At 47.3% G+C, this 24,659-nt stretch overlaps 1 protein-coding gene across 1 annotated transcript in view; it reads left to right on the plus strand.

Annotated features, from left to right (window-relative positions):
- The window catches only part of trpa1b (transient receptor potential cation channel, subfamily A, member 1b), a gene marked incomplete at both ends in the record, with an annotated part of 185,226 nt that overhangs the window by 138,878 nt on the left and 21,689 nt on the right, over window positions 1–24,659 (plus strand). Inside the window, 2 exons of the mRNA XM_084325910.1 lie at window positions 4,732–4,885; window positions 12,008–12,097. Of these exons, the coding sequence (XP_084182036.1) occupies window positions 4,732–4,885; window positions 12,008–12,097 (244 nt within the window). The remainder of the gene's footprint in view (window positions 1–4,731; window positions 4,886–12,007; window positions 12,098–24,659) is intronic.

Here is a 24,659-nt window from a genome sequence, read left to right on the forward strand (position 1 = left end):
TAGTGCAATACACTGTTAGCTACGGATGAGGCACTGGGTCTTATGTACACTACTATACAATGCTATACTATACAATCTACAGTTGTACTATGTGTCCTTATGCTAGCTTGCTATATCCATCTGTTTACTATACAAGAACCACTCCCGTTCTTTTTTTTAAAGTGACCTTTTCATTGTGTAAAGTGACCGTTGAGTGTGAGCGTGTGCAGCATGTGTGTGTGTGTGTTCATGCTAAAGTGACTGCTAGTGTGTGAGCGTATAAAGTGTGTGTGTTGTGTGTGTGCTCATGTGTGCTTGTGTGTGGAGAGTTCAGTGTTCAAGACTCTGATGGCCTGGGGGAAGAAGCTGAGCCGAAGTCTCTCTGTCCTAGTTGCTGGTGTTCGCAGGCGTTTGCCTGACCGCAGCAGCTTGAACAGGCTGTTGTTGGGGTGGTGAGGATCTTTCATTATTCTGCAGGCTCTGGATTTGCACCTCTTGTTATATAAGACCTGCAGGGGTGGTAGTGCAATACCCGTAGTACGCTCAGCTGAGCGCACCACTCTCTGTAGGGCCTTCTTGTCCTGTGCCGTGCTGTTTCCATACCAGGCAGTGATGTTCCCAGTCAAGATGCTCGTCTACAGCTCCGGAGTAGAAGGACTGGAGTATCTTCCCCAATACTCTGAACTTCCGTAACTGTCTCAGGTGGTAGAGGTGCTGCTGATATGTGGACCCCCAGGTACTTGAAGCTGCTCACCCTGTCCACGGTAGCCCCATTTATCCTCAGTGGTGTGTGTGTGTCCTGCTGTGTTCTCCTAAAATCCACGATCAGCTCCTTGGTTTTACCAATGTTCAGGAGCAGGCTGTTGTCCTGACACCAGCGTTCCAGTACCTCAACCTCCTCCCGGTAGGCCTTCTCGTCGTTGTCAGATATCAGCCCCACCACCACTGTGTCATCCGCAAACTTCACTATGGAGTTGGAGCTGAACTTGGCCACACAATCATGTGTGTATAGTGAATACAGCAGGGGGCTCAGAACACACCCCTGGGGGGACCCGATACTCAGGGTGATGGTGTTGGAGGTCTGACCCCCCACCCTGACCGCCTGGGGCCTTTCACTCAGAAAGTCCAGTATCCAGGCGCTCAGAGCGGTGCTCAGACCCAGCTCGATCAGCTTGTCCACCAGTCTGGTGGGGACTATGGTGTTGAACGCTGAGCTATAGTCAATGAACAACAGTCTCACATAGCCTCCCTTCTGGCAGTCTAGGTGAGAGAGGGTGCTGTGTAGTACTTGGGAGACTGCATCGTCAGTGGACCTGTTTGGCCTGTATGCAAATTGCATAGGGTCCATATCACTGGGGAGGGAGGCACAAATGTAATCCTTAACCAGCCTCTCAAAACATTTCATGACCACAGAGGTGAGTGCCACCGGTCTGTAGTCATTAACACCTGTTGCGGAGGATTTCTTTGGTACCTGTATTATATAGTGGACACCTTGAAACAGGCAGGGACCACGGACTCAGCCAGGGATAGATTAAATATGGTGGTGAACACTGGGGCTAGCTGGTTAGCACAGGACTTAAGTATACGTCCTGTTATCCCATCTGGGCCAGCTGCCTTTCTGGTGTTCACCCACATAAATGCTCTTCTCACACTGTGTTCCGTCAATGAGAGAGTGCCCCCCCCCCCGCGGATGCCCCCCCTCCACGACGGCCGGCGCGTCAGTGACGTCGTTAGCCGGTGAGCTAGCATTGCTACTATTTGCACCAAACCGTGCGTAAAAGGAGTTGAGCTGGTCCGCGAGAGAGGCGTCGGCACTCCCCATTGAGGGGGCGCTGACTTTGTAGTCAGTTATCGTCCGTAGTCCTCGCCATAAACCTCTTGTATCCATTTGTGCCTCCATCTTGTCAGCGTATGTCCTCTTAGCAAGTTTTACAGCCTTGCGCAAAGTATAGACTGTAGCCTTATACTCCTCCATGTTTCCTGACGCTCTGCCCAGGTTATAAGCAGTGGTGCAAGTTTTCAGAGCCGCTCGGATAGTACTGCCAACCCACGGTTTCTGGTTCGGGAAGACCCGAACCTTTTTCGTGGGGACAATGCTATCCGCTAGTGTTGCTATAAAGCTAACAACAACATCCGCAAACTCACTGACGCCACTGGAGCTCGCCTCGAGCATTCCCCAGTCGACGTCATCGCGTGCGTCCTGTAGCGTGGCCTCTGATTGGTCGGACCACTTCTTTACCTCACGTGACACGACAGCGTCACGTGATCTCTGCCTGTAGGCTGGGAAAAGCAATATGGCGTTGTGATCCGATGTGCTCGTTGATCCAGCTAATGGATTAGCTGGTACTGCCTTGTAACCGGCTCTAAACGGGGTGTAACAATGATCCAGCGTATTTCCTCCCCTGGTGGAAAGCAAAGGGGGGAGAACACAGAGGAATGCAGATAATCTAATTACACACAACTGCACAAGGAGTCCCAGAGGTAGTGATGTGGTATTGTCCAGCAGGTGGGGGAAGAGGTCCATGAATGAGTGGAGGGAAAGGTGTTGGGACAGGTGGGGGTAGTCCAAGTGTATGTGAGGGGAACTCTCCATGAGAAAGTGGGGGGAAGTGGGCAGGAGGGATAAGTCCAGGAATTGGAGGGGGAAGAGGGCAGGACCAGGTGGAACGTAACACATACAGCTGTATATAACCTGTATATATTCATACAGCTGTTGCAATACATGCTTTAATCTCCAAGTGTTCCTGACTCAACTAGGGATGCAGTCTGATACCAGGCTAATCGGTTGTATCGGTGGCGCTGCAGGGTAGTGTAGAGGTCTAAACACTCGCCTACCACCGCAGAGACCCAGGTTAAATTCCTGGCAGCGGTACCTCTGGCTTGGTCAGTCGTCCCTACGAATACGATTGTCAGTGTTCATGGGTGGGAAGCCGGTGGGGTATGAGTCCTGGTTGTTGCAATAGCGACTCCTACTGGTTGTTCGGGGTGTCTGTTAAGCATTTAGGGCTTCTGGGGGAGATAGCATGAACCTCTGTACATGTTACGCTCTCCCAGTGAAACTCCTAGCTGTCAGGTGAAAAAAAGCAGTGTAACAGAGGAGGCATGTGGTCTACACCCTCCCTAGACTGACATCGACCAGGAAGGGAATTGGCATAATGACAGAATTGGAGTGATAGGAGCAAAATACAAAAGGTAAGGTTGTGTAACATGCAGAAATAAAAACAAAGTGACTTCATTTGTTGCATTTTTGACTGAAGAATGTTAGATCTCTCTAATGGAGAACATTTGATTATATCTCAATCATTTTTGTCCAATGACCCCGAACTGGTCTAAATCTAATAATATTCAGTGATCCGATGGATCGGACTGGTACTGATTGAATTGATTGATTGATTGATTGATTGATTGATTGATTGATTGATTGATTGATTGATTGATTGAAAAGTTTATTAACAGATTGCAGAATGGGTACAGTACAGTACAGCTCAATACATACAATTGTTAAGGGGATGCAGACCAGAGAAAGACTTTCGTCTTGTTTACATCAGGGTCCCCCATTTTCAATTCATCATAACATATATGACATACATGACATACAGATAGACAGTACTGCTACATCTATACATTTATAACATATCATGCAAATACAGTACTGTTTGTGATACAAAAGTGTCCAGAAAAAGAGTGTATATACATTTGGCGTAGAAACTGTACATTGGAGGAGGTTGGGTGGGTGGGGTTGGGTGGGTGGGTGAGGGCTGTACATTGGAGGTGGGGGGGGGGGGGGGGTTGGGTAGGGGACACACACACATTTTACACTGTACATTGGAATACTGACAAAGCCTTACTTGGTAATTTACTGTACAACTAGGTTAGGACATTTGTAGGGGCCAGTTTCGAATTGCAGTCTCACGTAGGTGTTTTTTGAGAGTGTTTATGAAAGTGGGTAGTGATTCACATTCCTTTACAGCTTTAGGTAGGATGTTCCACATTGATGTGGCATAATTGCGAAACGTGTTTAGTCCCTTGTTTGAGCCGAATCTGGGTTTTACATGATTTGTGGAGCTCCCTCTGGTATTGTGATCGTGGTATTCACTGACCTTTGGGAAGTATTTTGACATGTACATGGGTACCTTAGTGTCAGACGATACCCAAATGTTTTAAGACTCTGTAATGGGTTATCGTGGTGTTGAAAGTGCTGTCGGTGTGTCCTGAGATTGAACTGTATTGTGCTTGTCGTGGAAATTACTCTAAGAGAACAAATGATGAACTGAGAAATTCTGACTGAGTCGAGTTATAAAAAACGAACATACATTTATTCATTGTGATCACAGTGAAAGTGCTCAGTTACTAATCTCAGAGACCAAGTGTACACAAGCGTCTGACCAGGAAGTGAGACAGAACCCTGGTCAGACGTACGATTAAATACATAATTGAAATGACGTACATTAGACCTCCAGATATGACAGAAAGGATAAACAAAATATGCCCCAGTTAGGGAATGAATAACAAGATTGGCTCAATAGCCTTTGTTATGTCTTAACTGGAGAGGGAAATAGCCTTGCTATGGCTCACACTAGGACTGAAAGAGATAGGCCAAATGGCATCTCTCCCCAACCTTTGTCGACTAGTGTCTGAGCTGTTATACTAGTTGACCTATATTAAACTAGTCAAGCTGTACAGAGATTTAAACACAGATGGACATAGATAACATTTCCATAACATGCTTCTTCCACTCTTCTCATTCCACAGGTTGGCGTACGGGAGCGCCGCTCATGTGCTCAACATGTGTTGGTACCTGTTAGGGGTCTTACCCCTGACCCACCTCATTGTGACTCTGAAGCCCTCCATGAACACCACAGACCCAGACCACCAGGTCACCATGGTGACCATATCGTTCACTGAGGTACGACTGTTTGAGTGAAGATGTTGATAACGAGAAACGGGAGCAGAATATAATATATCTGGATGATTATGGATGATCAGAGTTGGGTAATTGCTTACAAAGCTGTCATCTAATTGTTTTTGATGGAAGCAAAATTAACGGCATGTAGAGAATTCCCCCGGATATTGTAAGAATGCACAGAATTCAATGATGATTGAAGAGATTTGAGAGAATTGACTGGAAGACTTAAGCCATTGTTTTTCAGGGGAGGTGGTTCAGGTATATATTTTAGCAGAGGCTGCAGATTTACTTTATTGTAAATTTCACATTATATTTGTCTTTTCGCATATCCCTCCTAGTTACACACCTATACATTATTCTACACATACCCAGTATGGATTTTCTCAGAGAGGTCAGAGCAGCACCCTTGAGTCTGAGCAGTTTTGGGGTTCAGTGCCTTGCTCAAGAGCATTTTGGCAGAGATTGATTGCACCCACAACCCTCCAGTTGCTAGCTTACAGCACACCCTCCTGTTTATACCAGGGATTGAACCAGTGACCTTTTGGTTACCTGACAGTCTCTCTACCTCTAGGCTGGGTTGCCAAGTAGATAAGGCATGGCCTTTCTCTCTCTCTCTCTCTTTTTTATTTACGCTCAGAAGCTCACTGCTTTCCATTGGGCCTTTCTGGTCCGGTGTGCACATTGATTTATTTGATATGAGGCTATGTCTTTGATGTATCTGGTCATTTCAAATAATTTATCTCAGTATGAATGCCGAATTAGTAGTGGAATTATTTAAAGGGGAACTTCACCAAAAAACAATGCTGATTTATTTTGCACATAATCTCACACACATCCAAAAAGCTTAAACCATTTTGCACACGTTTATTAAGTTATTGAGAGAAAATGTGTTTGAATATGGCCACATGAATGTGACAGTGTGTCATCAGGGACATTGAATCCTTGTGTTAATTCATTGTGTTAATTACAGCACCTTGAAATTATGTACAGTAGATGAAGAAATTGCAATACCTTGTCATATAGGGACTGCTACCTTAACGTTTCATGGTGCTGTAATTAACACAACACAAGGATTCAATGTCCGGGATGACATGCGTTTTTGGATGTGTGTGAGATTACTGTATGTGCAAAATAAATCAGCAGTTTTTTTTGAAGTGCCCCAAAGTACTCCTACAACACCATCTGAAAGGTTGGAAAAAAACATTTGCAAGTAGGAATATATCCGGGTCTTGCAGGGTTAATCAAAGCCCTGTTGGTTATTGAATTGGTTGTAGGGAAGACCCCTTAAAACATCAGACCTCATGTCAAACTTAATTTCAACCGAATGGCAAAATGGACTCCCTGTTGTTTTGTGTGTATTGTATACTGTGTTGCTTCCCACTGTGTCTTTCCTCTGGTCTCCTCTCCCTGTGTCTCTCCTCTGGTCTCCTCCCCCTGTGTCTCTCCTCTGGTCTCCTCTCCCTGTGTCTCTCCTCTGGTCTCCTCTCCCTGTGTCTCTCCTCTGGTCTCCTCCCCCTGTGTCTCTCCTCTGGTCTCCTCTCCCTGTGTCTCTCCTCTGGTCTCCTCCCCCTGTGTCTCTCCTCTGGTCTCCTCCCTCTGTGTCTCTCCTCTGGTCTCCTCTCCCTGTGTCTCTCCTCTGGTCTCCTCCCCCTGTGTCTCTCCTCTGGTCTCCTCCCCCTGTGTCTCTCCTCTGGTCTCCTCTCCCTGTGTCTCTCCTCTGGTCTCCTCCCCCTGTGTCTCTCCTCTGGTCTCCTCCCTCTGTGTCTCTCCCCTGTTCTCCTCTGCCTGTGTCTCTCCTCTGGTCCTCTCCCTGTGTCTCTCCTCTGGTCTCCTCCCCCCGTGTCTCTCCTCTGGTCTCCTCTCCCTGTGTCTCTCCTCTGGTCTCCTCCCCCTGTGTCTCTCCTCTGGTCTCCTCCCTCTGTGTCTCTCCTCTGGTCTCCTCTCCCTGTGTCTCTCCTCTGGTCTCCTCTCCCTGTGTCTCTCCTCTGGTCTCCTCTCCCTGTGTCTCTCCTCTGGTCTCCTCCCCCTGTGTCTCTCCTCTGGTCTCCTCCCCCTGTGTCTCTCCTCTGGTCTCCTCTCCCTGTGTTTCTCCTCTGGTCTCCTCTCCCTGTGTCTCTCCTCTGGTCTCCTCTCCCTGTGTCTCTCCTCTGGTCTCCTCCCCCTGTGTCTCTCCTCTGGTCTCCTCTCCCTGTGTCTCTCCTCTGGTCTCCTCCCCCTGTGTCTCTCCTCTGGTCTCCTCTCCCTGTGTCTCTCCTCTGGTCTCCTCTCCCTGTGTCTCTCCTCTGGTCTCCTCCCCCTGTGTCTCTCCTCTGGTCTCCTCTCCCTGTGTCTCTCCTCTGGTCTCCTCCCCCTGTGTCTCTCCTCTGGTCTCCTCCCCCTGTGTCTCTCCTCTGGTCTCCTCTCCCTGTGTCTCTCCTCTGGTCTCCTCTCCCTCTGTGTCTCTCCTCTGGTCTCCTCTCCCTCTGTGTCTCTCCTCTGGTCTCCTCTCCCTCTGTGTCTCTCCTCTGGTCTCCTCCCCCTGTGTCTCTCCTCTGGTCTCCTCTCCCTGTGTCTCTCCTCTGGTCTCCTCCCCCTGTGTCTCTCCTCTGGTCTCCTCCCCCTGTGTCTCTCCTCTGGTCTCCACCCCCTGTGTCTCTCCTCTGGTCTCCTCTCCCTGTGTCTCTCCTCTGGTCTCCTCTCCCTCTGTGTCTCTCCTCTGGTCTCCTCTCCCTGTGTCTCTCCTCTGGTCTCCTCTCCCCCTGTGTCTCTCCTCTGGTCTCCTCTCCCTGTGTCTCTCCTCTGGTCTCCTCTCCCTGTGTCTCTCCTCTGGTCTCCTCTCCCTGTGTCTCTCCTCTGGTCTCCTCTCCCTCTGTGTCTCTCCTCTGGTCTCCTCCCCCTGTGTCTCTCCTCTGGTCTCCTCTCCCTCTGTGTCTCTCCTCTGGTCTCCACCCCCTGTGTCTCTCCTCTGGTCTCCTCCCCCTGTGTCTCTCCTCTGGTCTCCTCCCCCTGTGTCTCTCCTCTGGTCTCCTCTCCCTGTGTCTCTCCTCTGGTCTCCTCTCCCTGTGTCTCTCCTCTGGTCTCCTCTCCCCGTGTCTCTCCTCTGGTCTCCTCTCCCTGTGTCTCTCCTCTGGTCTCCTCTCCCCGTGTCTCTCCTCTGGTCTCCTCTCCCTGTGTCTCTCCTCTGGTCTCCTCCCCCTGTGTCTCTCCTCTGGTCTCCTCTCCCTGTGTCTCTCCTCTGGTCTCCTCTCCCTGTGTCTCTCCTCTGGTCTCCTCTCCCCGTGTCTCTCCTCTGGTCTCCTCTCCCTGTGTCTCTCCTCTGGTCTCCTCCCCCCGTGTCTCTCCTCTGGTCTCCTCTCCCTGTGTCTCTCCTCTGGTCTCCTCTCCCTGTGTCTCTCCTCTGGTCTCCTCTCCCTGTGTCTCTCCTCTGGTCTCCTCCCCCTGTGTATCTCCTCTGGTCTCCTCCCCCTGTGTCTCTCCTCTGGTATCCTCCCTCTGTGTCTCTCCTCTGGTCTCCTCCCCCTGTGTCTCTCCTCTGGTCTCCTCCCCCTGTGTCTCTCCTCTGGTCTCCTCCCCCTGTGTCTCTCCTCTGGTCTCCTCCCCCTGTGTCTCTCCTCTGGTCTCCTCCCCCTGTGTCTCTCCTCTGGTCTCCTCCCCCCTGTGTCTCTCCTCTGGTCTCCTCCCCCTGTGTCTCTCCTCTGGTCTCCTCTCCCTGTGTCTCTCCTCTGGTCCTCCCCCTGTGTCTCTCCTCTGGTCTCCTCTCCCTGTGTCTCTCCTCTGGTCCTCTCCCTGTGTCTCTCCTCTGGTCTCCTCCCTCTGTGTCTCTCCTCTGGTCTCCTCTCCCTGTGTCTCTCTTCTGGTCTCCTCCCCCTGTGTCTCTCCTCTGGTCTCCTCCCCCTGTGTCTCTCCTCTCCTCTCCCTGTGTCTCTCCTCTGGTCTCCTCCCCCTGTGTCTCTCCTCTGGTCTCCTCCCCCTGTGTCTCTCCTCTGGTCTCCTCCCCCTGTGTCTCTCCTCTGGTCTCCTCTCCCTGTGTCTCTCCTCTGGTCCTCCCCCTGTGTCTCTCCTCTGGTCTCCACCCCCTGTGTCTCTCCTCTGGTCTCCTCCCCCTGTGTCTCTCCTCTGGTCTCCTCTCCCTGTGTCTCTCCTCTGGTCTCCTCTCCCTGTGTCTCTCCTCTGGTCTCCTCTCCCTGTGTCTCTCCTCTGGTCTCCTCTCCCTGTGTCTCTCCTCTGGTCTCCTCTCCCCGTGTCTCTCCTCTGGTCTCCTCCCCCTGTGTCTCTCCTCTGGTCTCCTCCCCCTGTGTCTCTCCTCTGGTCTCCTCCCCCTGTGTCTCTCCTCTGGTCTCCTCTCCCTGTGTCTCTCCTCTGGTCTCCTCTCCCTGTGTCTCTCCTCTGGTCTCCTCTCCCTGTGTCTCTCCTCTGGTCTCCTCCCCCTGTGTCTCTCCTCTGGTCTCCTCTCCCTCTGTGTCTCTCCTCTGGTCTCCTCTCCCTGTGTCTCTCCTCTGGTCTCCTCCCCCTGTGTCTCTCCTCTGGTCCTCTCCCTCTGTGTCTCTCCTCTGGTCTCCTCTCCCTGTGTCTCTCCTCTGGTCTCCTCTCCCTGTGTCTCTCCTCTGGTCTCCTCCCCCTGTGTCTCTCCTCTGGTCTCCTCCCTCTGTGTCTCTCCTCTGGTCTCCTCCCCCTGTGTCTCTCCTCTGGTCTCCTCCCTCTGTGTCTCTCCTCTGGTCTCCTCCCCCTGTGTCTCTCCTCTGGTCTCCTCCCCCTGTGTCTCTCCTCTGGTCTCCTCCCCCTGTGTCTCTCCTCTGGTCTCCTCCCCCTGTGTCTCTCCTCTGGTCCTCCCCCTGCTCCTTACTGCTGCAGAACGTGATGAGGCACACCAGGGTTCATTCAGCGAGCCTTTTGGCAGATTATGTGTGTGTGGGGGGGAGGGGGGGGGGGTGCTGAGCCTGTTATATTTACATGCTCAAGTTGTTGGTGTACCAGGGTTGGTATTCTTAATTCTTAATTCTTACTTCCTATCGTAGGGAGTGTGGTTGCTAACATTGTGTTTAGCCCTATTCATGTACACGTTTGTGTAATTGTTAATTTCTGTTTATATATTTGATTGGCCCGCTTTCTCCTTCCTTTGGTCAATGTAGTCTTCAGTTATTCATTGTTTAATTTTATTGTAATTATTTCTACTTGTTTATGCATATCCGTTGTAATTGTTCACTTTCTCTCTGTATTTGTATTTGTATCTGTTAATTACAATTGTTCAATTAACAACTAAATGAACAGAAAATGCATCACACAACACTCCTGCCCTCCCCCATCTCACCAACCCCCACTGCCCCAGCCCAACCACCCTCCCCACCCAAGATACTCCACCCCCACACCCCAACATGAAAGTGTAGTGTTACTCCCCTCATCCCCTGGGGTTTCTTTCAGGGATGTAACACCCCCAAATAATTTCTTTGCTTCGGGCCCCCAAAAGTCTAGGGATGGCTCTGGGGTAAGTGAAGATGATATACCGGTGACACAGAATAGCATGTAATGTAACCTCTCTTTCAATGCAGTAACACACACACACACCTCCTTGTCTTCAGGGGGGGAATTGCCTATGATTCATGTTGGCCTTGATGTCCTGATCGGTTTGCCTTTGACAAGACCATTAAATTACTTAATGCCCACCATCATCATCATCATCATCACATATGCATTCCCTTAGGTAATAACCTTGTCCTCGTCCTATTACTCAATTTACTTTCATTATGCGCTTCGAGTCCATTCATCACACTCGTCGTTGTCAAGGTTACAATGCCCATCATCTTGTTCATTGGATACATACAGTCATTATTTGTCTTGTGGAGGTGCACAGATTTATCTTCACACGTTCGCGCTCAACGTAAACATGGCAGTGCATTCTTTGCTGCACCCGGATGCTGTGCTACGGTGACTTTCATGGGTGGTGTTTGAGACACATGTACAGACACACTGGAAGCCGACATGGCAGCTGTGAATTGACCAAAAAAACTAAAATAGTTTGCCGGGTTGCCAGGTAGGGCCTACTAGGGCTGAGCCCAAACGTTCGAAGGTTCGAAGTTTTTTTTTCGTTTTTTATTTATTTATTTTACACAAAAAATATATATCATAATGTGATATATATCAGAATATCACAGTACTATGTTGTGTTTACAATCATTTGAAAGTCACGCACAAACACAACACAGTCTAGTGAGATGAGGAGGGGTCACCGTCCGTCATACATTATCATGAAATGAATCAATCATGCATAAAGAGAGAGAGACTTACTCACACTCACCCGTCTTATTTCATAATACAACATTTCCGAATGGACGTTTGGATTAAACCAAGTGTATGCAAGAACTTTCCCAGCGGAACACAAGTTACTTAACGTTACACAGGGATGTTATGCACGTTAATCAAGCTATGCACCTTTAGCTTGCTAACGTTAAGATAGCAGGAGCCGTCGGCCAACAAAGATGTTGTTTCAACAAATGTATTCACAAAACGTTATTGAAGCCTCCCGTGACCAGTAAGTATAGGTACTTTTAATAACCGCAGCAATATGCGCATAATGTTCTACGTTATATGCATAATGTGCGCTATATGCCTAAAGTCAAGACTCGACAATACTGAACCAGAACAAGTTTTTAGGAGCACATTTTTTGCATGATTAAAAACGATGGTTCGAACGTCCGTGCGGAAAAACCCTGTTGAAGTTCGAATCTCAAAAACAGGCTTCTGGGACAGCTCTACCAGGGCCTTTCTGTGGAGTTTGCATGTTCTCCCCGTGCTCGCAAGGGTTCCCCCTCCAGAAAAAGTGATACACCCAATGGAAAAACATGCAGAGCAGATCGCTAATGCTGTCGCGTCCCTGATGAAGACAGACAGGAGCACTTGGATTGGTCCCTGGGTGTGGCCCCACGCCGCAGCCCATGTCTGCTCCCGGCTGCCCTTGGGGGTCAAGCGCAGAGACAACATTTTATCGGCAACCCAAAAAATAAGTTTGTGTTCCTATGTGAGTTGCCCATTGCATGTGTGTGTCGCTGCATGACTACGTTGCAATGTGTGTGATGAATAAAGACTTATTCAAAGTCCAGTTTAATCTTTCATTTTAATCTTGTCATTTTGCTGTTCTTCACTCCACAGCAAAGCGTGTCCTTGTCCTTCTGTCTGCTGATGGTGCTGGTGATGAACATATTTAGTATAGTGAAGGAAGTGGTACAGATGTCAGAACAGGTACTGTACTGTGCAGTTACTATATGCATGTGTTATATAATATATCTAGTGTTAGATAAATCTGAAGCCAGAGTTCATGTGAGTGTTTCTCTGGTGTAGATCTAACAGGAGGCTCATAGCACTGAATGTCATCTCCAGGCTTTGACCTCCCCTCTGTCACCATATTAAACTACACCACACCACATTGCACCAAACAAAGGCTGTCAGTGTATCGCGTTAATTAGATGAATTAATTACACAGCAAATTATCGCGTTATGAAAATGAACTCAAAATTATTATTATTATTTTTTTTAAATGTATCTCATTCATTCCATAAGAACGTAGAATACACATTTACAGACTTTCTTTTAATATGGCCCATTTGCATGTTCTTGGTATCTGATTCTAGGGACATCTATGGATCTCAGGGAATGTATTCCCAGTGTCAGAAATACTGTGTCTGTTACTAGGCTTGAGTAAATTGTAATGAACCAAATGAGAATACCAATAAAAATTTTTTTTATCTTTGACTGTGAATAACACCATGCTAAAATTGACCAGACCTGAAAAATCTAAGCAAATTAATAAATGGAAGATGATTAAACAGAAGGTTTTGTAGATACAGTACTGAATTCTGCCATCCAGACACATTTGAAATATGATTATAGAATATAGAATATCAGGCCTAAAATGGTTATGCGATTAAAATGTGATTAATTAGATTAATTAATTACAAATGCTGTAATTAATTAGATACATTTTTTTAATCGCCTGACAGCACTAAACAAAACCAAACCAAACCACATCACACTGAACCACATCACACTGAACCACATCTCTGAACCACATCACTGAACCACATCACACTGAACCACATCACACTGAACCACATCACTGAACCACATCACACTGAACCACATCATACTGAACCACATCACTGAACCACATCACTGAACCACATCACACTGAACCACATCACACTGAACCACATCACACTGAACCACATCACTGAACCACATCACACTGAACCACATCACACTGAACCACATCACTGAACCACATCACACTGAACCACATCACTGAACCACATCACACTGAACCACATCACACATATAATCATTGACTCTTTCAACCTCACCCAATCTGTCACAGCACCAACGCATGAAAAAGGACACACACTTGATCTCGTTCTGTCATTTGGACTATCTGTCAATGTAATTGATATATGTGCTGCTGCTTTTTCTGATCACTCACCTATTGTTTTCTCCACTAAAATCCCTTGCTCTGCTATTTCCCCTCATGTACCTACAAAAAAATCCTGCACGTTTACCTCTGACACTGCTGCCCACTTTTCTGATGCCTTCTCCAGCTCCCCAATATGTGTCTTAAATGCAAACAGTGTCCCAAATATCGATGACTATCTCTCCATGTTCAACGAGTCATGCACTGATATTTTAAATACTGTAGCACCTTTTAAAACTAAACGCATAAAACCCCTCCCCACACCCTGGCTAAATGAATCCACGCGTACTCTTAGATGTGCATGTAGACGTGCCGAGAGGAAGTGGAGGAAGGACAGGTTGCGCATGTCTCCCTCCAAATCCTACACAGCGCTCTGTCCATCTACCAAACGGCTGTCAAAATTGCAAAAACAACTTACATTTCTAACCTAGTGTTACGACCCTGGCTCATGGGTACGCAACCTATGTGTAATCAACACCAAAACCCTGTGCTCTAACTAAAAAATGCTACTAAACCAAGGAACTACTAATATAACTATAAACTAATGTACTGGTAACCCAACGGACAAGGACTGTAAGGACCTGACAGCTCACTCTCTCTAGGCACAGACCGTGCATGTGTGTTTCTGGGTCTGCCTTTGAAGCTCCCCAGCAGGTAACCAATCAGCACTAATTGGCTAATTGGCAGCCCTCACCTGCCTGCCCTGGTGACACAGGAGTGACCAGGCCTCTAGTACATAACACCTCCCCCACCAAACTGGTTGCCCAAGAGGCAACCACTACACAACAACCCATAAACAAAACAAAAAACAACTGTGACCCCTTAGTTGTCAGGGCCTCTACCACAACAGCGATAACGGGTACCACAAACACTGGTACTACGATCGTGAGAGGGCGTCTGCTAGCACGTTGTCCCTCCCACGAATGTGGCGAATATCCAAGTTATACGCCTGGAGGAACAAACTCCATCGCATCAAACGATGATTCGAATTCACCATGCTGCGAAGAAAAACCAAAGGGTTATGGTCTGTATACACAACAAGGGGTAAACTGGAGGATCCCACGTAAACATCAAAATGGTTCAAGGCAAGAACCAAAGCGAGCGCCTCCTTCTCTATAGTAGAGTAGTGCAGTTGATGCCTGTCAAACTTTTTAGAAAAGTAGCACACTGGGTGCTCCACCTCTAATGCATCCTCTTGCAGGAGGACGGCTCCAGCACCGAGGTCACTAGCATCCACTGCCAACTTGAATGGCAGTTGAAAATCGGGAGCTGACAGAACGGGAGCGCTAATCAGAATACCCTTGATGCTCTCAAAAGACTGTTGACAAGTCTCAGTCCACACGAAAGGTACCTTAGGACTGAGCAGATTGGTCAAAGGGGCAACAACAGAAGCAAAGTTCCTACAGAAACTCCTATAGTACCCTGCCATACCTAGGAAGCGCTTTAACTCCCGCCTGGTGATGGGAGCAGGGAAGCCCACTATAGCCTCCACCTTAGCTGTAATGGGGCACACATGCCCACGTCCAACCACCTTACCCAGGTAGGTAACCGTGGCCTGTCCAAATTCACATTTTGCAAGGTTAACTGTCAAGTTAGCATCACCCAACCGCTTGAACACTTCGGCCAGATGCTCCACATGTTGTGACCAAGAGGAACTGTGGATAACCAGGTCATCCAGATATGCCTCACAGAACGCTACCCCGCCCAGGACCTTGTTCACTAGCCGCTGAAACGTCGCTGGGGCATTTCGCATGCCAAAGGCCATCACTGTATACTGGCAGAAACTCTCTGGTGTGACAAAAGCGGATATCTCACGTGCTCGCGGAGTAAGCGGAACCTGCCAGTATCCCTTTAGCAAATCCAATTTACTTACAAAGGCTGCTGAACCCACCCGATCGATACAGTCGTCCATCCGAGGCAGGGGGTACGAGTCCGGCTTGGTTACTGCATTAACTTTACGGAAATCAGTACAGAACCGATGAGTGCAGTCTGGCTTATCAACAAGCAGGCAGGGGGAGCTCCACGCACTAGAACTGGGCTCCGCAATGCCATGTCTCACCATATAGTCTACTTCCTTACTCAAGATCCTTTGTTTTTCCGGATTCACCCTATAGGCATGTTGCTTAATTGGCCCTGCACTACCAACATCAATGTCATGCTCGAGTACATTAGTACGACTAGGGACATCAGAAAACAAACGTGTATGCTGTCTAAGTAGGCGCACCACATCCGTACGCTCAGGAAGTGGTAAGTACGACAGGTGTGAGTCCAAGTCACCTAGTATCTGGGTGTTTGGCAACCGGCCCTGAGAAATCTCCTTCGACACAGAACAGTCGGCTACAATAGGAGATGCAGAAACTGTTAGAACAGCCACAGGCTTGACCCCTGACTGGTCAATCTGAGCCCCATCATTGTACGCCTTCAACATATTGACGTGACATAATCTACTCTTGCGCCTGCGGTCGGGAGTTTTAATCAAGTAGTCGACCTCACCAACTTTGCGCTCAATGGAGTATGGCCCACTGTATTTAGCCTGTAATGCAGACCCAAGAATAGGCGAGAGAACCAACACCTTGTGCCCTGAACAACAATCTGAAACACACTGCCCCAGTCATCCAGACTGGACAGGTTAGGTGGTGTCCACTTTCTCATGAGCACGTCATTGCTAACAAAGTATCCTTGAGACGTATATCTACCATTTCATCCTCTAAAACCGCCTCTTCAAAGAGGGACGACAAGGAGACATCCTTGTTTTGCTCTAGTACCAACTGCTCATGAGACGGTATCACCTTACCAAACCCCTCATCAGGGCCACTTTTCAACTCAACAAAGAACGTGTCACTAAGTGTCATATCACCATCTAAGTTAACAACCTCATGGGTGTCACATTTGACCTTTGACATTGCGCGTGTTACCGCACACACAGGAAACACTCCTGGATGCTTCTGTGCGAGCTCATCAGGAACCTCAGAAACTACAGGGACGGGAATTACAACTGGAGTAGCCAGCACTTTGCCACCGGCCAAATCGTTCCTTAGAATGAAGGACACCCCCTTTATGGGAATGTGAGAACACACTCCTACGACAACATTGCCTGATACTAAGGGAGAGTTTAGCGAGACCTCATGCAAAGGAGTATTCACAAAGCCTCCTCCAAAGCCCTGAACAATGGCACCGGAATGCAATGAAGAATCTTCCGAAAATGGCAAAATCCCATCCAGAATGAGAGACTGGAAAGCTCCTGTATCTCTCCATATTGTAATAGCCCGCCTTGATCCTAATTCACCAACCAGTGAAACAAATCCATCCATCCTAAATGTTGAGGAGCCCTCTAGCTCCCTGTCTGCACCTTTGATACTTCGCACCCCACCCTCTAATGTCGGCATAGGTGTCCTGTCTATGATTTCTACCAGAGCCACCGTTTTTACATTTTTCTGCTTAAGCACAGGGCATCCAGCAACGATATGACCAGGCTCCTTACAGTAAAAACAGATAACCCCCTCTGGGAATGCACTAGCAGAGCCACCTTGCCTAGGAGTCGAAGTAAACCGACCAGCAGACACGGGTGCCGGGAACCGGCTCCCCTGAGAAGGACGCCTACTACCCCTGGACTCCACACGGCCCTCCTCTACAAAGACAGATTTGTGTGTTAACACAAACTCATCAGCCAAGACAGCAGCGTCGGCTATCTTCGATACCTTATGCTCATTTAGATGTGTGGAAACGTTATCAGGAACACACCTCTTAAATTCCTCTAGGAGAACCAACTGTCTGAGCTGCTCCCTTGACTCTGCTTTTTGCGAGGTGCACCACCGGTCAAACAGGTTCTCCTTCTCTTTTCCAAATTCAACATAAGACTGCCCCTCCTGCCTACGATAACCTCTAAAACGCTGACGATAGGCCTCGGGGACCAACTCATAAGCCCTCAATATGGAAGCTTTAACAAGTTCATAATCAGCGCTTTGTTCAAGGGACAGAGCAGTGTAGGCTTCTTGTGCCCTACCAACCAAAACACATTGTAGCAGCAGTGTCCAGGCGGTATCAGGCCACTTCAATGTGGTTGCCACCCGTTCAAAACGGGGAAAATATCTTTCCACGTCTTTCTCAAAAAACGGAGGCACCATCCTAATATTCCTGCCTACATCAAAACCGGAACGTGACTCTGGATGCAGAGCACCCGCCTGTAAGGCAGCATGCTTATACTCAAGCTCCTTCTGCGCACGCTCGTGCTCCAGCAACATTTGTCTCTCCTTAAACTCACGCTCCTCTTTCCTCTCTCTCTCCTTAAGCTCACGCTCCTCTTTCCTCTCCTCACGCTCTCGCACTAGCTGCCTTTCTTTAAACTCCAACTCCCTAATCCTCCACTCACCCTCTACACCAGGTAATAGCGGAGACACGTCAGACAAAGGAGGCTCCTCCACCCTCTCCTCAAGCACCTGTTCCCTAATGAGCAAAACCCTCAAAGCACCCAAGGCAGATGGTTTCAAATGTTTCTCACTGGGAGTAAGCTCGACCTTGTAGTGCACAGCAAGCTCGAGCAGTTGTTCTTTGGAAAATTTGTCTAATAAGTCATGAGACGGGCGATCAACAAAGTCCCTGATGGAAGCCATTGTCACTGAACTAGACACCCCAAGCTACACACCCAACCTCACAGACACGAAGAACCACTAACGAACCACGAAGAACAACGAAGAACCACTGAAGAACCATGAATAATGCTAATTGCCAACAATAACAACCAGAAGGGAACGCGGTGGAAATGTGAGCTCTACGGAGCGCACCTTTCCAGGTTGCACAAACAAACAAAAAAAATAAAAAAAACACACCCACCCTAAATAGACGTGTCATACACGCAGGGTGTTAGGTGCTACCAGGTATGCTCACCAAACATTTAAACAAACAAAATAAATCCAACAAAATATTCCAAACAGGTGCGCCTTCTAACCTGATGTGACCACATATGCTTCTACGTCTAAACTGCAGAAAACCCCGGCCTACCACATGTCTACCCTAAGAAACACTAAATCAAGCCCTACCACACTACCTGTATTTCCTGGCCGCCCTAACCTACCTACCCTTAAACTAATGCCCTGTAGACCTAACTTTCTTCAACCACACCTGCTACCAGTCAAAGATCATATACAATCATTTCATTGACCGCCCCAGGAGTACGCGGTGCACCGGACGCTAACCAACAACCAGAAAATAATATCCCTATCTACATGTGGTGCCTACTAAACTATATATTTTAACAGCATAAGTAGTCACATCAAATTACAAACAAATACGGCATACTCACCTGTTTGATGAAAATGGCTCAGCCCCCACGTTACACCATGTGTAACGAACACCACCCAAACCATAATATGATGACACCCCGTGCAACACAAAAAAAAATCACCAAACAAAGTTCTAGGGGTAAAAGATCCCGGACGAGCGCCCAATTGTTACGACCCTGGCTCATGGGTACGCAACCTATGTGTAATCAACACCAAAACCCTGTGCTCTAACTCAAAAATGCTACTAAACCAAGGAACTACTAATATAACTATAAACTAATGTACTGGTAACCCAACGGACAAGGACTGTAAGGACCTGACAGCTCACTCTCTCTAGGCACAGACCGTGCATGTGTGTTTCTGGGTCTGCCTTTGAAGCTCCCCAGCAGGTAACCAATCAGCACTAATTGGCTAATTGGCAGCCCTCACCTGCCTGCCCTGGTGACACAGGAGTGACCAGGCCTCTAGTACATAACACCTAGTCACAACAAATTCAAATAAACCCCAGGCCTTGTTCAAAGTCCTAAACTCCCTCATCAACCCCTGTGCCACTCCCTCTGTCATACCTTTATTAGCTCTATGTGAAGGCTTCCAACACTTCTTCATCAGCAAAGTCTCTGCCCTTAGATCTCTCTCCCCCTCGGCCCTCCTCCGTGTCTTAAACAAGCTGATTTCAGCTGCTGATGCAGGTAATTCATCCCTACTACTACTCCTTGACCTCACAGCCGCCTTTGATACGGTAGATCACCACATCCTCTTAGCTCGCCTCGAGCATTACGTAGGCCTTAGGGGCCCCGTCTTAGACTGGTTCCGGTCCTACTTAAGCAATAGGTCCTTCTCTGTCCAACTTGGTGACTTCACTTCCTCTGTGGCCCCCCTCACCTGCGGGGTGCCCCAAGGCTCGATATTGGGTCCCACTCTCTTCCTCCTAGATATACTCCCCCTAGGCCAGATCCTGGCAAAACATAACATCTCATTCCACTGCTTCGCCGATGACGTGCAGGTCTACCTCCCCTTAAAACCCACTCAAGATAAAACATCAATAGAACCACTACTTGACTGCCTGGCAGAAATCAATTGCTGGATGTCTGAAAACTCCCTGACATTGAACGAAGGGAAAACTGAGGTCATTGTTTTTAATAGTGCCCCCCCGGCCCCCCTCATTGACGCACTTGTTCCCCTGGGTCCAAACCTCTCCACCTCTGTCAGGAACCTCGGGGTCATCTTTGACAGCAATTTTAAATTTGACCAACAGGTCAGCGCCGTAGTTAAAAATAGTTTTTACCACCTTAGACTCCTGGCAAAGACAAAGGCATACCTCTCCCAAAGTAACCTAGAGACGGTGATACATGCCTTTGTCACCACTCGCCTCGACTACTGCAATGCCCTTTACACGGGCATCGACAAATCCCTGCTTCGCTGCCTACAACTGGTGCAGAACGCAGCCGCGCACCTCCTCACCAAAACAAAAAAACATGAACACATCAGCCCAGTTTTGGCCTCGCTCCACTGGCTGCCTGTTCGCTTTAGGATCGATTTTAAATTAGCCCTAAATGTTTTTAAATCACTAAATGGCACGGCTCCTCCCTATCTGTCTGAGCTCTTGCACCGCCACACCCCCCACCGATCCCTCAGATCAGCTGACCAGCTGCTATTGGTGGTGCCTAGAACTAGGCTCAAGACTAGGGGAGACAGAGCTTTCTCCACCGCAGTGCCTAGATTGTGGAACAGCCTCCCCCTCAGCGTACGGACCGCCCAGACCGTGCAGGCTTTTAAATGACTTTTAAAAACCTACCTGTTCTCCTTGGCCTTCCCCCCACTTAATCACCACTAGACCCCTGGCCATCCTATCCTCTTTGTTTTTGTGAGGATTGGTTCATTCCCCGCCACACGCTCCGCTCCTTTAAGGTACTGTGTTGATTGGTGCATTCCCCGCCACACGCTCCGCTCCTTTAAGGTACTGTGTTGATTGGTGCATTCCCCGCCACACGCTTTTGGAGCAAGTATCAATTCCAGCACGCACCTGTCATAGTTTTTGATTAGCGCCCCAGAGGCTTTTTATACTGGGACTTCCCTTCAATCGATGTCGGGTCGTTTTGAATACTTCTGTTTCTGCCTGTTGTTCCCCGTTGCTGTGCCTCGTCTACTCTCCCTCCAGGACATCTGTGGATTGCCGCTGGTGACGACCTTGTCCCCCCGTTTTGAGCTGCGCCTCGTTTACCCGCTTTACTCTTGCGCTTTGGTGAGTTTGAACCAAACCCCTTTTTGGACTATTCTGTTTTGTGTGTTTTGAAGAACACTGAAGAGTTCTATTTTTGCTTACACTTGACTCAGCTAAGTTGTGTGTTAAAGGAGACACTGAAGATTATCATTTTGCTTGCACTGGACTCAGCTGGGGTGTGTGTTTAGAAGAGACACTGAATATTATCGTTTTTGTTTTGCACTGACCCTCAGCTAAATTGTGTGTTGTGGTGAACACTGAAGATATCGTTTTGTTTGTTCTGGACTCAGCTAAGGGAGGAGGAGACCGCACTGCCTCTGTGTGATGTGGACTGTTATTGATCTCTCTCTCTCTCTCTCTCTCTCTCTCTCTCTCTCTCTCTCTCTCTTTTCCACCTCGAGTTGAAGCTGGGAGTATCTGCAGAGCCGCTTCGGCGTCAACACCGTTTCCCCACCTCGAACACCAAGAGGATCTGCAGAGCCGCGGATAACTCTGCTGAAGGCAGTCTCCCTTTGTTTCAAGATTGTTACTTGCTCCTTTTTGACTCTGAAAATAAATACGCCCTAGTATTTGGCTAACTCTGAACTACCTGTCTGTGCCGTGCGTTTGAGGTCGGTTTCAAACCCTAACAGTTTTACTGTGTCCTACCTGTTTTTATTACTTCCATTGCTTTACTATGTTTTAATCTTATATCTTGCATCATATTATTTTGTTTTGATTACTTTCATTGCTTTACTATGTTTTTAATCTTATATCTTGCATCACATTATTTTGCTTTTATCAACCTGCCTGTGAAGCACTTTGGTGCCAGCTGCCGCTGCCTGGAAATGTGCTATATAAATAAAATTGACTTGACTTGACTTGACACTGAACCACATCACACTGAACCACATCACTGAACCACATCACACTGAACCACATCACTGAACCACATCATACTGAACCACATCACTGAACCACATCACACTGAACCACATCACTGAACCACATCACACTGAACCACATCACACTGAACCACATCACACTGAACCACATCACACTGAACCACATCACACTGAACCACATCATACTGAACCACATCACACTGAACCACATCTCTGAACCACATCACACTGAACCACATCACTGAACCACAACATACTGAACCACATCACTGAACCACAACATACTGAACCACAACATACTGAACCACATCACTGAACCACATCACACTGAACCACATCATACTGAACCACATCACTGAACCACATCACTGAACCTCATCACTGAACCTCATCACTGAACCACATCACTGAACCACATCACTGAACCACATCATACTGAACCACATCATACTGAACCACATCACTGAACCACATCACTGAACCACATCACACTGAACCATATCATACTGAACCACATCACTGAACCACATCACTGAACCACATCACTGAACCACATCACTGAAACACATCACTGAACCACATCACTGAACCACATCACTGAACCACATCACTGAACCACATCATACTGAACGACATCACTGAACCACATCACTGAACCACATCACTGAACCTCATCACTGAACCACATCACTGAACCACATCATACTGAACCACATCACACTGAACCACATCACACTGAACCACATCATACTGAACCACATCATACTGAACCACATCACACTGAACCACATCACTGAACCACATCACTGAACCACATCACTGAACCACATCACTGAACCACATCACACTGAACCACATCACTGAACCACATCACTGAACCACATCACTGAACCACATCACTGAAACACATCACTGAAACACATCACTGAACCACATCACTGAACCACATCACTGAAACACATCACACCATAGACCTCTGGAGTGAGGTTCCACCTGTGATTTCCTCCATCGTAGCCACCCATTTGTAGATCAAAAGTACTAAGTATTACAGCCATATTGTGTAGGTTCATAATCTTTGATTAATTCTTATTCTGTTACAACCGATAAAGGTAATGTGTTAACTTAGTCACATACCGGCCGTACGGCTATGACAAAGAGGGAGACGCAGACAAGCAAAGTCAATTAACAAAGGATTTAATTAATAAAGACATAAAAGGAATAACTAACTAAACTAAACTAACAGTGGCATATGAAGTCAGTGATATCAGTAGTGTAAGTGAGTGCATGCATTGTAAAGTGTATAGGTGTAATGTTGTATAATGCAAACAGAAATCAAAGCCATCAAACTATACTAACAGCGTCCCATGAGGAGAGCGCCCAGCAACTAAGCTCTGCGAGTGTTTTAACAGCGAGCATGGGAACACCGGGCCTAGGCGTTTCCTGTTGTGCTGATTAGTGCTCCAGCCACGCCCACCTCCAGTATCTGTCAACACAACAAGATAGAGAGAGTGGAACAGGCATTTATAGATTTGTGTGTTTCATAGGAATAGTATGTAAATTAAGAAAATACAGTTACAGTAAGCACTATACAGTAAAAATGCAGCAGGTGAGTTCACCTGTCTTCAACCAAAATGGAAGGAGAGTGAAGTATACAGAAAATGTGCAAATAATACACTGGACACAAGACCAATGATGCAGACTGATGAATTATTTTTTCTCCATATACCCAAATCAGTCAACATGTCAACATGGAGAATCACAACAAAACATGTCCCAGTTTCCCATAGATTCTCTGGCCAGACCCAGCTAGGCGAACAGATAATGTCTAGTATTTTCTGTACTCTATTTTCATTTAATTGTTTTTGTGATTGTAACCACTGTAATTGTAACCTGTACTGGATACAGTATGTTTGTCTGATATTTGCTGAGCTTACAGTGATATGCACACTACTGTAGTAGCATGAGGCCCTATTCCCCGTACCTGGTTCAACTAAGTCGATCAAGAGTCCCATTATCCAGATTCAATTAACCCGATGTTTGAAGCCGGGATTTTCCTGTTCCTCGAAGGTGGATTCAGTCTCGTTAACTCGAACCAGACTTGAGACCCAGGATAAGTGCGCGCGGCCGCTTCAGTTGAAAAGCCAGCACGTATCGATAGCAGAAATCCTGATTTTCTAACGGCATTGATTGATTAATTGATTTAAAACTTTATTAACAGATTGCAGTACGGCTCAATAGCCTCGCCGACAAGTTAAATGCATAATCTATAGGCTAATTTTAAGTCCCTCATTACCCCAATCAATCAGATTATATTTCTTTAAACTTGCCTGCTGGCAGTAGGTTTATGGAATGGATAATCAAATGAGATCTTGCTAGCGAAAATAATTAGTTCAACTGTTATACAGAATAAGGATACGGCTCTCTTACCCATTGATTGATGTATGGTGGATGTTTTACTTATCTGCACTGTGGTGTGACAGTGTGTCATTTTGACTTTCACGCAGACGACCGGGGTTCGAATCCCACTTCTTCTAGTCTTTTTCTTCTTTTTGCAATGTAGGAATAATTCAATTTGGTGCACGTTGAGAGCTATATAAAGAATGACATCCTCAATGCATGTAGATTTATAATATTTTAACTTAAAACTAGGCTACTTTTGCGTATAATCATTAATATTATATTCCAAAAAAATTATATTGGAAACGCGGGGTTTTGAACTCGGGCCGTCGGGTTGACAGGTTTGAGCACTAGCCGTTGGACCACTGTGCTAGACGGGATATATCCATTGTGTATCCATCAATGGACAAAGACCCGTGTTTCGAATATTTTTCTTTTGAATGAAGTTTTATCTCTTTATTCTCAAATGCATTAATGTGACGTCAACGGCTCATTCAATTTCTCAAATACGTCAAACAGCGCATCTCATCAGACATTTTAATCCCAGTTACAATATCAC

The sequence above is a fragment of the Notolepis coatsorum genome (genome assembly GCF_963971535.1).
Source record: "Notolepis coatsorum genome assembly, chromosome: 12".
NCBI classification, from domain to species: domain Eukaryota; kingdom Metazoa; phylum Chordata; class Actinopteri; order Aulopiformes; family Paralepididae; genus Notolepis; species Notolepis coatsorum.